The 13,829-nt window shown below is 38.7% G+C and overlaps 2 protein-coding genes across 5 annotated transcripts in view; both read right to left on the bottom strand.

Moving 5' to 3' along the window:
* Sarm (sterile alpha and armadillo motif) overlaps positions 1-13,829 on the bottom strand; it is a 30,641-nt gene that overhangs the window by 11,887 nt on the left and 4,925 nt on the right. The window contains exon 1 of one of the 4 annotated variants that reach the window (XM_011309055.1): positions 6,390-6,737. The exons of 2 other annotated variants lie outside the window; for them this stretch is intronic. In XM_011309055.1, the coding sequence (XP_011307357.1) occupies positions 6,390-6,467 (78 nt within the window). In that variant the 5' untranslated portion in view covers positions 6,468-6,737. Of the gene's footprint in view, positions 1-8; positions 405-6,389; positions 6,738-13,829 lie in introns of those variants that run through there. One more of the 4 variants, XM_011309056.1, reaches the window with a different exon arrangement.
* On the bottom strand, positions 7,745-10,475 carry LOC105269069 (uncharacterized). The gene is made up of 5 exons (XM_011309058.1): positions 10,053-10,475; positions 9,230-9,540; positions 8,750-9,054; positions 8,209-8,451; positions 7,745-8,129 (listed from the first exon to the last, which is right to left on the bottom strand). Exons 1-5 carry the CDS (start codon positions 10,352-10,354, stop codon positions 7,845-7,847), a joined length of 1,446 nt encoding a protein of 481 aa, XP_011307360.1. The 5' UTR covers positions 10,355-10,475; the 3' UTR covers positions 7,745-7,844.

Here is a 13,829-nt window from a genome sequence, read left to right as displayed (position 1 = left end):
AAACTTACAGGTTTAAAAAATTCCCGCCTGAGCCCATGTACCCGGCGCCCGTGGACGCCCCCCTCCATCTCCTTCATTCATTCAATTCCACAAAAAACAAGAGTGAAAATTGCCGTAAACTTTCTAAAATAAAATCCAAAATTCACCAATCATTCACGGATCTCATGCATGAGAAATAAATCAATAATTCGAATCACTTCCACCGGATCTCCACAACTTCCGGTAGGAAGTCACGTCACTTTCACCGCGATAAAAACAAAAATCGATTAATCTGTAATAATCGGTTGTTATGAGTGGAAGAAAAATTTTGTTTGACAATTTTTTAATTGAAAAATATTTTTAATTACTCTGTTATTTAATATTTTTCCTCATACCGGTATGCGATCGGAGGTACGTGTTATCCCGGCGACTAGCATCGACCGACTGACGCTCGAATCAGCTGTGATCGGAGAATAAATTCCTTCAGTCCCGCGAGTGATGATTCACTCGTTTTTTTATCGCGCGAGAGAAGAAAAAAAAAAGTGAGAAAATTCGTAACGACTGGAGGTGCCAGAGTTTAAGTAATACCGGAAGTGGCATCATGGGACGCGATGACTCCGCCGTTGGCGGATATGATAACGATTTTTCTTGTTTATTTATCATCAGTAATAATAATTAATCAATTACCTGTGGATCATTGAATGCCACTAATTCTATCTTCAGAAAAAGGTCATTAGAGAAATCTGCGGTTATAAAATTTTTTTTTTTTCGTAACAAGTGCGGAAAAGTGATTTTTGGCGTGTGGGAGGTGAAAGTGAGTGAAAAGTTACTTTTCGGTACATCGTGATGAGAAAAATGACAATAAAAAAAATGTTCATTAAAATAAATTGATCTAATAATTGATATTATTTATTTATTACTGCGGAATGGAAGGACAGGAATGATCGGTATTACGTGCAATAGTATCGAGGCTCGATAAAAGACGCAATTTTTTTTTTCAATCTTAATTGCTTTTTTTGTAGATTTTTTTCATGACGAAGAGGCAGAGAAATATTTTTACTAAATTAAACAAACTAGCGGTGTCTCTTCGTCACCCGACGGTCGAGTGACTCATACCGATCTCTCGTGTGTGCCCCGCAGACGTAGTTGTATTCAATTGGTTTTTTTTTTCTCACTCTCTTTCTTTCTCTCTCTCTGACCAAGTTCACGGCACGAACGATTGGTTTTACTTGGAAATAATCGTCGAGTCATTCAGAAATTCGCCGCCGTATATGGCGATGTGGAGTAGAAAGCTGGGAAGGTTAAGAAATGCTCTAAAAAGAAAAACAAATCCAAAAAAATTTTTGTTCCCAAATTTTGGGCATCAAGTTAAAAAAAAGGAATTGTAATTTTTCTTTAATAGTGAAAAAATATGGCAACTTCCGAAGAATTCCCTAGATTTACCAAATTTTTTTATCACTCATTATTAATTTCATACTAATAATTGTTTAATAATAAATAAAAATCCAACGATAATAATTTCATAATAATAATAATCTCGATAGACCCCTCATTGAGGTAGAACAATTTTTTTTTTTGTTCAAAATGGAGTTCCTGAAACTCTCCACAGAATGGCGTCAGCCCGTCACGCGATTGGCGGATCACTTCGGCGGTAAATTTGAATTGCAAAGGGAGTGATAAAAATATGTTTCCGTTGCTGACGTCCACTGGATACATTCTCTCTGTTATTGTTGCACTTATCATCAATTACAATCACGTATCGAGCTGTTATGCGTACCGAAGTACTCGCGTAATACCGTGGAATCGAGAGGGGCCGCTCCCTGCCGAGTCAAACGGCTGATTAGCAACGCACGTGTGTATATGTGTGTCTAAGTGCAGAATGAATTTACGATAAGGACATACCAGAGAGTGAATCATCGACGCGGGATACCCTCGCGTAACCCATCTTTAAACTCAATTCTTTTATTTCTTTTCCCAGAGATCCACACCGCTGAATCATAAACTCGTCTTCGAGATGAGGAATGAGGAAAAAGAGGGATTAAATTGGATTGGGTTCGTCTTCCGGTACGACATTCCCGGAATTTATTACTTTTTTCAGAATTTTTTTGGTTCTTTGAGGTAAGACCGGTCGGATTAAAATCGGATCGCCATTTTTTCGTTAATTATTTCGACTGTAACAATCGATTTAACAATTTTCTTCAATGTCTTCTAGGGATTGAATGGTGCGAATTAAATTTGCGATTGCAAATATCGCGGGGAATTCCATATCCTTTCCAATAAAAAGAAAGTCGGCGAGATCGGATGATTCATCCTCGAGCTATTCGCAGGAAATTGAAATAAATTGAAATTGAAATAACAACTGGAACTGAAGAAATCGATCCTGAAAATCGATTGTTGCTCTCGATATATTTCCCGGGCTGAAAATGCCGCGAAAAAATTTTTAATTTAAAACATTCCCATCAACGCGCACAGCATCCAGCGGTTCTTGAACGATATCAAAAAAGCTCACCCATAAAAAAAAATAAAATTCCTCAAATTCTTTCTGACTCACAGTGGCATTCCTCAGCCCTGCGACCCTTCGTCGAAGTTAATTATATTCTCAGAATGCCTTTCTGTGAATAAAGCAACGCCTCCCCCCTCCACCGCCCCTCGACGAGGATAATTGTTGATTTAACATTTAATTGGCGAAATTTTCCGAGAAATAAAATGATTACGCCGATTGTAGTGTCTCGGAGGGACGAGGAGGGCGGGAGGGATGAATGAACGACCGGATGAATGAGAACGTGAATCATTGGATGTCTCGAAGAGGAGAGAAGGGAAAAGAGTCAGACAGGAAGTGCAAGGACGCGCGTAATCATTTTTTTTTTTCCTCCTTGGCTTCCGGAGACGATAAATACCCGGAGAAAGTTGTTAATCATATGAGTATTTATAGATGTGGATTAATTGTGGGTTCTTATGAGAGTAATGACTGACGTTGGATGAGTGTGAGATAATTAGAGACGCTTGAGGTGGTTAGAAGTTTTTTTAAAGTGACTTTAATGACTTTTTTTAAGAGGGCTTGTTGATTTTTTAACGAGAAAGTGGATAAGTTTCACTTCTCACGGATATGTCTGGAGAAAAGGTGGGAGGCGAGGACTTTTATTCATCGATTTTCAATGAATTTGGCAAGATTGACTGCTGAGAGGATTCACCTTTTTGAGGACAGATCCGTCACGGTTTATCGTGTTGCTGCTAACAACGCGATGTTTTAAAGTGCATGAGATTTTCTAAAAAATGACACCAATATTCATCGAATTCCTCCCATCCTCACCTTAGACAATCAATAATAACAAAAAATTAAAGATCAGCATTTTTTTCATGTACGTAGAAAAAGTTCCTTCACATTTGTATCGATATCTCCGGGCCCATGGGTCCCATTTTCGTTTGCTAAAGTCTATTGTAAAGCCCGTAAAATTTCGAAGAGAGTAGGCCCCTTGTACTCAGATTTTCTCCCGAAATTAGCTGGACCGTAGGGGATGAAAAACCTTCAAAAATTTCATAATCGCCCGGAAAACGTCAAATAAGTCCTCATCATACTTCACAAGATCTACCAAAAAATAATGATGGGATTGACAATCCGTTGATTGGACGTTGAAGAGTATGGAATTTGTAAACAATCAATTGCTTACAACTTAATTTCTATCAATGAGCCTCGGAGATATGGACTGCTGAACATAAACGGATTCACAAAAGAATCCACTTGTTATTGTTTATGAAGACGTATCCATATCTAACCGAGATTCCAAGCTAGACGTGTTGACCTCGTGTCGACGTATGTGTCAAGAAAAGGGAGCAGTTGAATAAATAAAAAAAAAATGTATGTATGTATCAGTTTTAAGTGCAAGTCGGCAGCCTTTGATCCACTTTGTCTCGTTCCCTCGTGTCTAACGATCAAGTTAACCATCAAACATTAGTTATTCACTTTTGTTTTTTTATATTGCGTGCGCCCATTACGAGACCTCAAGAGTGGATGACGAGATTAGATCCCGGATGAGAGGGTAATTTCAGATAAGGATTTAATAATTTTTATTGAATTATGCACATCGGGATTGTTTCTTGTGGACGACTTGACTCTCAGGGGATTATGTAAAAAGAGAAATACGATAATTGGGACCCCCCATGGTGAACCATAAAAATACGCAGAGTACCATATCTTTAGAGTCTGAAGTTTAGACCCTTATCTGCCATTTTTCAATGTGAAATGTACATTTGCAAAATCGATTTTTTATCGTCGCTGTATTTAATCTTCTGGTCTGACATTCATGAGGATTAAATGGGCCTCAAATTTAACTCACGAGGGGTTAATGAGACTATCAGCCTAGTAAATCATCAATACTCCATTCGCAATTTTCCGCATCACGGGGATTTCTGCAATTAATGATAAAAAATAATCTCGAAAAATACGACCCGGTCTTCAATTCAGGGAATTATATAAGACAGTGCTTTCTCGAAAAGTCGCAACAAAATGTTGTTAATGATTCAATTAATTCGCCGATTTCAGCGGAATATTTTCACTCGGCGATTCCTCGACGACGGGGCATACAGTTTGATTACGCTTTTTTATTTAAAAGGTGAATAATGATTGGGGAATTTTTAGCACTGAAAATAAAAAACATGAGGAGGGAGGATTTGTTGGTTGTTTTTTCGAGAGAAATTGAGCAGTTTCCGGTGGTGGTTGTGATCCAATTGATCCATCAAAAGGGGTCATGACGAAATTAAAAGAGCGCGTGTGCCGGACTCGTGCGCGAACCCTGGATTAAAGACATCCGGTCTTGCGCCATTTTTATTTTCACTATAAAAATCAGCGAATAAGAAAAATTGTGGAGAAAATTCTAATGAGACATTTCATCGGAAATTATTTCCGATTCTTGTCTGGGAAATGCTATTGATCCAATTTTTCTCTGATTGAAAATGAAAAGGAAATGAAAATTAAAATTAAAATTAAAATGAAAAGGAAAAAAATAATAATTGATATCGATATGAGTTGTAGGAATTTATGATAATTTATGATAATTTTGTATCGACCTTCCATATTTCGAGTACAACGAAAAAATTTGAAAGAGAAATGAGAAAGAATTCAAAACGATTTTTCTATCTGCAATTATAATTACTCAAGAGCCTCGAACTCTTCCTAGTTCCACAGTACCGACTATTAATAAAGACTCTGGACCTACATTTTCGAGTGGTCGACTGATAACAGGGCAATATGGGGTCTATCCACGCTAATGTATGTCCTGCGTCAGTGCTTCAACTACCCGACAATTTTTCACGCATTTCTTGTTACTAAAAAACAAGATCCAGCCCCATGGACTTTGATTCCGCAAAAAAAAAAGCAGCTGTTGAGAAATCATCGGGACAGGCAACGGGCCAAATCGGCTGCCATTTTACGAAGTGATAAAAATAATTAATCATCATATCACCGGTTATTATCCGTTGATTTTTTCGAGCAAGCCCTTTTGTCTCTGAGAGGGTATTCGCGCGATGATGCATGCGCATACAATGGCGCGCACCGTGCTGCATGCGCAGCGCTCGACTGCGCAATTTCCGTTATGTTTTTTCGTTGCGTGTAAATTTATGGGGATTACCCTATCACAAAAATTCGATGACGAGAGCTCAGGGGTTTAGAAAATAATCAGGGTATATTATTTCTACAAAACGAAGAACGAGAATAGAGTGGAAAAAAGTTCTTGGAAAAGGTAGTTTTTCACGCACTCGGCGTCGGTTACGCTTCAGAGAAATCAATTGGCACATGCGTTGCACCTATCTCCGTTCTTTGATACTTCTAGTCAAGAAAAAAACATTGAAAAAATTAAACGAGAATACGACCTGGCGGTACGCCAGCGGTTTCAAGAATCCGTTTAACGCGAAAAAGTGAAAATAAAATTGAGAGAATTGTTGTGGCAAGTAGGAAGAACATTTCATAAAAATAACATCGGCAGCTTTTTATTCACTTTTCTCAATAGACCCGCGTCTTTTGGGGTCAACCAAACCCAAAAATAATTTTCATAGAATTGTAATAAATTTTTTGATTATTTATTCATTATTGCAGTCATTTGAGAAATTGAAAAAATTGCACAATTCAAAAGTTTCTATCCAGCGAAATTTTTATAATTTTTCAATTGTTGTTCAATTACATAAACTTCTCACTGATTTTTTTTAGATTTACCCTAAAAAAAAACGAATAGCAGATTTAAATAAAAGGACGAAAATTCTATCAAAAATTGACATCACCATTAATTATGACAAGATTTGAAAAAATTCTATCCAAAAAAAAATACCCCAAAAATTTTCCCACCCAATGGCAAAAAAAATCACGCTCCCCCGAAATTCCCTCAATCGATCAATCAATCATCACAGAATTCTCCAATTACCTCTGCATGAAGACCCGAAAAAAAATTCCTCCTGGGTGTTGGATTGTACGTGGACATGATGACCTTGTTCACCACCATCGTCACGTGTAACCAGTATTCAAAAGAGGTCCGAAAAAAAAAAAAATCCGCAAAAAAGATAAAAACTCGATTTCACCAGAGGACTTTCCTCAATCCCCAGAACATTCGCGTAGATTCCACCCGGGACACTGGGACCCGCGGTGTCCTTCACAGCCACTTGGAATTCCCGGATGCACTCTCCAAGCAAACAAGTAAGAACATGAATAAATAAATAAAGTACACGTCCCCGATTATTTCTATTTTTATCGCACTCGGACACGCGCAGCGACCGACGCGCAACAACTGAGCGACTGAGCACTCGCGCACTCTCCGACTGCAATTATAAATCCCCCCCACTGCACTCCCCCCTCCCACCGGCCGCTCACCCCACTACCCCCCTCCCACCGGCCGCTCGCCGCACCCCCTAATCGCCGCCTTCACCCCCTCCTTCCACATGACATCCCATTGACCCACACCGTGACCTTCGAACTCCTCAAGAATTTCAAATGTCGAAAGATTTTTTTTTCACACCTCAACAGCTCATTCCAACGATTTTAAAGAATTCCCCGCAGGTCGAGTAGCCCCCCACCATTTTTTTCTGAAATTAAAATCCTTCTCTGCAGAAAGAATTTATTACTACAGTTTAACGAAATCGCAAACAATTTTTTTTTTTTGTATTTACAACAATTCAGGAGCAGCGATAAGTGTCATTAAAAAATGCTCATCTCTAGATTATAATTTTCTGTGGAATCTTTCTATGGATTAAACTCTGGGTAAATCCGGACTAAGTTCCTTTTAAATTCCGACTGAACCCTGACTAATTTCTGATTTCAAGAACAATACGCACAATAATTTCGATGGCAGTTGAATTGATAACTATCATGACATAAAAAAATTTAATAAAACAGAATAATCAAATAAAGAGAATTCATTCCAAAGTAAATTGTTAATTGAGTGGCATTATGTCTACGTTACGCAGCAAAAAAATTAAATAATCCATTGTTTTTTCCCACTCGTTTGGTCTGTTGTCAATGTGGATACTTTTGTTGTTTTTAATGAAAATGAAGAATTATCTCGTCTGGAATCTCCACGTGACCTTGTTTCGCGGCCTCATGCGGTAAAATGGTCGATTAATAAAGCCAGAGAGGGGCAGAGGGATTGAAGGACTGAAATGTTGAAAAAAGAATCCGAGACAAAGGTGGAATGTAACCGAGTGATTGATGCTAGTCACTAGTCTTCGTCTTTTTCAGTCATGTCTCAGTGTTTATTTATTTGTCTTTCGCTTTTTACATCGTGCAAGTTATTGTGCAATTGTTTGCGTAACACTGAGTACCAGCGAGTAAAGATGTTCAGAATTCCAGCAAAAAAAACCAAGCTTTTTGAAAGAAATCCAAGTGCCTAAGGAATTGACAATTTATGATTTTCCACGAACTCTTCCTCATCATCGTAATCCTCAGCTTCTTCGATCGCGTCGAAAAATTCGTCGTGACTCTCTTCGACGTGAACTAGGTCAGGATTGTACTCGAGTGCTCCTTCAGGGAAGAACAAGTCCAGGATCTCATTGACCTTGGATTCGTCTTCTTCAATCTCGAGAGGATTGCTCCCCGCGAATGATAAAAAAGTTTCGTCCTTCAACCGACGGATGACGAACAAAAATATTTCATCCCCGGTTTTCGTTTGAATCTAGAAATACGACGGAATATCGTAAAAAAAATCGCATCGAGCAGATGATTGATTGGATTAATCGATTAATTGAGTGAACCTTGTCGATGAAGTCCTCCGGAATCGACGCGAGTCGCCGCGCCCTCCAATCGTTAAACTCAAATACTCCGAATTTTTCTATGGCCTCCAAAAAATCATTGTAGCAATCCAAAACGATTTTTGTCTGACTCGAGTCGAATTTAAATGCACACAGCGGTGCGAGCTTCACTGGCTCTTCATAAGGATGAGATTTCTCCAAATAACTCGAGAACAGTGTCTTGAACACATGAACTTTATTCCTAGCCTGAAGAAGCCGAAGAATTTATAAATATTTATTCCTATTTCTGATTTTTTTTTCTATGTGCAAACATCCGAGCTCTCATCAAAATTTTGTGGTAGGAGGAATCCCCGAAGAATCTCATGCAACGAAAGAACGCAACGGAACTTGCGCAGTTGAGCGGTACGCATGGAGGGGTATGCGCACAGGTGCGGCTCAATATCTCCCGAATCGTCAATGATGAATACATGAGTACAAATCATCTGATTCGACATGCCACAAGTCATTGACGAGATGCATGACGCGCAATTTTTGTCTTAATTACTTGTGGTGAATAGAAGACAGCAGGATAAACTACTTCCCTTCCATCCTCTTCCTCCTCTTCATCTTCACCCCACCTAACCACGAATTTATGTCTCTCGACGTAGCTGAGAGCCTCATCCCCCTCCTGATCATCCCCAACGAATTTCTCCTCGAGAATCAGTGAAAGATAATTCTCCACGTCGTTAATTTCTCTCATTGGACACTTCTTATCATCATCAGGGCATTTGAAAGGATATGGTACCGGCCAATCCGCGGGTGGGGGGCGTGCCTTGAGCCTCATCGCGAGAATCTTATTCTCCACCAGACCTTAACCTCGAAAGAAATATTCAGTAAATATTACACAACAATTCAGGTAATTCAAAAAAAATAAAACAAACGTTCAGTAATCTCTTAATTAAATATATCCGAAAAATCAGAAAATGTAATTTGTGAGAGAAATTATCCCAAAAAAATAATCAAGACGGGGAAAATGTTGAGTGACCTTCAATCAAGTCATCTGTGACCTCGACATCAGTCTCCACGTGCATCTTCCTCACCATATCCTCGTCCAGCTGTATCTTGCTTTGCTCAAGGACATCGAACCGATCCGGAAGCAGCCCATAAATCAGCTCCCGGTAGGGCGGACATTTTTCTTTATCTTTCGCGTATCTCGCGTCGTCGAGAAAGACCCATGGGTACAGGATCAAAATTGTTTCCTCCGATAACTCGCACATCATGTAGTAAAGGTACTCTTCGTAGATTGCACGTTTCTCTCCTTCGATCTTGGCGAGTTGTTTGTTTAAGATTGATTGCCTTGACGGGAACAAAACGATGTTTATGTTGATGGTGACATGAGAGATTCGGTAATTGACCCACAGACCATTTCCCCAATTATTTCTAATTGTAGGATATATTCTGCGATGCAATACAAAAATTTATCTTCAATAGAAAATAGTGTATTATGCATCAAGGGCGGAAAGTCATGTTTCCTGGCCGAGGGAAAGTTCCCCCCAAGGCCGGAAAGTCTTGACTTCTTTGAAGTCTTTTGACCTTGACAGCACCTTTCTACCCGAGGACGGGAAGTACTCACTTTCCCCACGCTCATCAGGGCGCAAAGTGCAAACCTTCCGTGCAGGTGTGTTGAAAGGCCATTACTCACAATTTCATTTTCAAATTATTCTCATTAACTTTCCGACCCAAAGGGAGGACGCACGTTGCTGTAATGACCCCGAAAATCGAATGTGGAATTTTGATGATTCTTTTTTTTTCTCAAATTCGGATGTGAAAACATTTTTTAACCTCGAAAAAGTCTTCTGTTGGAATACCTGATGTTTTCCTCTCGAGCATATCTCACACTTTCTTCAGGCCCTCTCTGAGCAACCGGAAGTACCCAATCAGGTTGTTCTCCCTCCTGCACTCGTTTAACCTCCGAGCGCAGGGCTTTTAAAAATTTTGGGCAGTCCGCCCCATAAAATAGATTCACCATTTGCCCATCTTCAATGAACATCCACGTGGGTTCTGACTTCCCTCGGAATCTCTCCAGGTCCTGGATGCTGTCATTTCGTGCTACGGCGTAGCTCAGCATGTCGCCAACCTCCATTTTGATTTTTCTCAGCGTTGAGATCATGGCGGTGCACGGGCCACTCCATTCCGAGTAGATGTCGACTAGTATTAAACCTTTTCGAGATAAAATCTCTTGCCAATCTTCATCGGTCGTCACTTCTGTTTGGAGAGCGGTTTGACCTGTTTTTTTTGTACCCTTCGCCATTTTGCAGGATTTTTGGGAGCCAATTTATGAGCGGAAATAAATGAAAGGCAAGTCTCGATCATTTTTACACCACTCTGCGTTTTCCGCGGAGGAAATTGTGGGAAATTATTCCATCATTCAAACGAATGAGAGAAGTTTAAAATTTGTCAGTAGAAATATGAAAATCAATTTTCAGAGATAAAATGCCGGAAAATTATTCGAAAATTGGGAGCGCAGCGTAAAAATAATTTAAAGCCTTTTTTGAGCGACTCCATGTTGGGGGTATGATTATGATTTTAATTTTTCAAATTTTATTTCCGCTAATTTTTTTAAGGGATCTCATTTTTTATTGCGGATGCAGAATAAATAAAATTTGAGGCTGAAGAAATTGTATATTATAAAAAAAAATGAAAGAAGGGAGAAAGTCGAATGAGGAAAATGCTCCGCACAATTTCTTGTATCGAATTCAGTGATCGGGGAAAAAAATCTTCGTTATATTTTGAACGTTGCACGCGAAAATAATACAATGTCTTAAAATACCTACGTCAATAGGTTTCGCACGGCAAGTGGGTCGCTAAAACTGCACACGTCCATCAATTCCTCGCTGATTCAACACAATAAACACAATCCAGGGCGCACGAGCTGCCGCCAACTTCTCGGTTCATCGGAGTTCATCACATGACAAACAAAACCCAAAACCCCAAATCCTAATATTAAAAAAAAAATCCGCGACGCCCTCAATTTGGAATTTTATCCAACAATAATTCAATGATTAATTCAATAATTCAATGATTAAGTATTGACAAGACATTTTCAATTTCATCACATGAGAAAAAAAATCCAGAACCCCAAATCCTAATATTAAAAAAAAAAATCCGCGACGCCCTCAATTTGGAATTTTATCCGACAACAATTCAATGATTAACAAGATATTTATAATTTTAAATAGTTAATCTGAGTGAATATTATATTGTTTGAACAAATTTTTTAAAAAGAATTTGAGTCAATCCTGATGGCAGACAACCTTACATATAAATTATTTAAATTAGAAGGAGTGGGAATATTTATAAACTTTATATTTTATTTAACTGATCTTGAACGGATTCGAGTTGGAGATCGCGGTGTGATTTCAACTGATTTCCAAATGAGGGGGAAATCCCGTAACTTCCGGCGGAAAAATCGAAAAATTTCCACGAGCCGATATTCGCAACGAGAAAATTCCCACAATTTTCATAACAAACTACAGTAATTTCCTGTTCAGGCGTCAAAGTCTTGACACTCAACCGTCGGAAACATCAATTCTCATCAAAGCGTAGGAGAAATACCTACGGGTACCCCCTCCCCTCGTCACATTAAATTATCATTTGCGCTTAATTTTCTGCATAAAACGCACCTCGTAAAATGCATATTACAACATTTTATGTCTCAGTGTCCCTGACACGTTCGAAACCGCGTCGGCATCGCTCAATCAATTTTTTCTATTAATTTTTTTCATTTTCCGTTAATTAAAAAAGTCATAAAATTGTTGATTACGCGGATGAGATAAATTTATCTGACCCATGACTCCAAGTGATTTTTTTTTTTCGTCTCGACTTATTCATTTGTGGTTTTTGTTCAATCTTTATTGTGTGGCGAGTGTCAATGGGAACACCTGAGAGGTGTGGGAGCATTGAAATAATTTAATTCATTGATTGCAATCTGTTTGAGACTCCGGAAGAGGCGAGGAGACATTTTTTTTTCATTTTCATTAGTTGAATGAAATTTTCTGTTTTTTTTATTTATGCCGATATTTCGGGAGAGGGTGGGGGAAATTATGGTACGTAAGAATTAAATCAATAAATATTCCTAGTCCTAATATAAAAAGGAGAAAAAAAATCGATCTCGAAATATCTCGAATGACCGTGAGACGAAACCGACCCGCCCTCTGACGGCGAAACAAAATTTTGAAAATTTGAAAAATGTCAAAAATTCGCACATCTCAAAAATTTGGGAATCATTACGGAAATCAAGGGAAATTTCAAATTATTGCACGAATTTGGTCTAACGGCGGGAGGCGGGAAAATAATGAATATTTAATTATTTTTTTATTTTTATCAAATATTTTGAATGAATGTGCATGCGCAGCACGCGCGGGCAATCCCGTAAATTCAAAGAGGAGATCTTTTCCGAAATAATTGCATTCCCAAGAACCTAAAAAAAAATACGAATCACGAGGGCAATCATTTAAAAATCAAATATCTCAAGAAATCACGAGACATCACTTTGAAATCACGAATGAGCGAATAATTTCTCATTCGGAATCGAATTGTTATTTTATTGGCAAAAATAACAGTACAATGAGCAATGGAAATGCAATTCCCCGCTTGTTACTCTGAGTGTGTCGGAATGAAAAATAAGGAAGTGAATAGTAAAACAGCGGTCAATTGACACCAGTGGATTAATAATCGTCCATGCCCCCGCGAAGATGTAAAAATTCTCGAATGAAATGTAAACCCCGTTGATTGGCTGTAGTTAATTATAAAGCTAGACGGGACGTGCCGAATTAGGGACGGGTCGTAAAGTAATGAGAAGTGAGAAATAAAGACAAGAGTGTGATGAAGTGCCACAAAGATGGGGGAGGGTAAGTTTATCGTTGCTCCTCATCTCAATGTCGGTATTAACCTCTGTCCATTACCAGTCGACTATCGTGTGTGGCTTTCAGTGCTTTAGTATCTTGCCGAGTGAGATTGATCGTTAATAAACCGTAATCAAGTATTTCCGTTTATTTTTAGACATCAGTTATTCCGAAAGAATTGATTATCATGACAACACTTCAGTCATCTGCTAAGGACTCTTCATTATGCAACGAAAAAACGCAACGGAAGTTGCGCAGTCGATCACTGCCCGGGAATCGATGCGATATTACAATATTTATAAATAAAAAAACAGCTTATCTGTGAAAATAGAACTCTTCGCAAATATTTGTCTTTTAAAAAAAGGCAAATCAACCCCCCACCCCTCGGGGATATTCAGAAAACTTCAAGTCCCAAAGACGCGAGGCAAAAATCCCAGGTCCACCGCAAAAAAATCCCTAGACTTGTCCCGAGTAAGACAGCTTTTTTTTTCGCAAAGAAGAGAACAATTATGCATGATTAAAAATTTTTTGATTGTAATTCCAAATGAATCGCTGATTACTCATTAGAAAAACAGGCTCGGTCGTCCTAATAAGGAAAACTGTAGCTCACCAGTGACACATACGTGCACTTACTGATTCTTATTTCGTTCAATCCTTTGTTCGGAACGAGGGGAAAAAGAATTAGAGGTGAAACACGTAGTTTCCTATTCGCTATAAAGAAACTTGAATACTGGAATACCC

The sequence above is a fragment of the Fopius arisanus genome, unplaced genomic scaffold (assembly GCF_000806365.1).
Source record: "Fopius arisanus strain USDA-PBARC FA_bdor unplaced genomic scaffold, ASM80636v1 scaffold00064, whole genome shotgun sequence".
Lineage (NCBI taxonomy): Eukaryota > Metazoa > Arthropoda > Insecta > Hymenoptera > Braconidae > Fopius > Fopius arisanus.
Note: the sequence above shows the minus strand (reverse complement) of the source record. Positions and strands in the feature narration are given on the sequence as shown.

Coding starts and splice junctions, on each gene's coding strand:
- LOC105269069 (XM_011309058.1), bottom strand. CDS start 10,354: ATGATCTCAACGCTGAGAAAAATCAAAATGGAGGTTGGCGACATGCTG. Junction 9,055..9,229: donor CACAGATGACTTGATTGAAG/GTCACTCAACAT, acceptor TTCGAGGTTAAG/GTCTGGTGGAGAATAAGATT. Junction 8,130..8,208: donor CGGAGGACTTCATCGACAAG/GTTCACTCAATT, acceptor TCGTATTTCTAG/ATTCAAACGAAAACCGGGGA.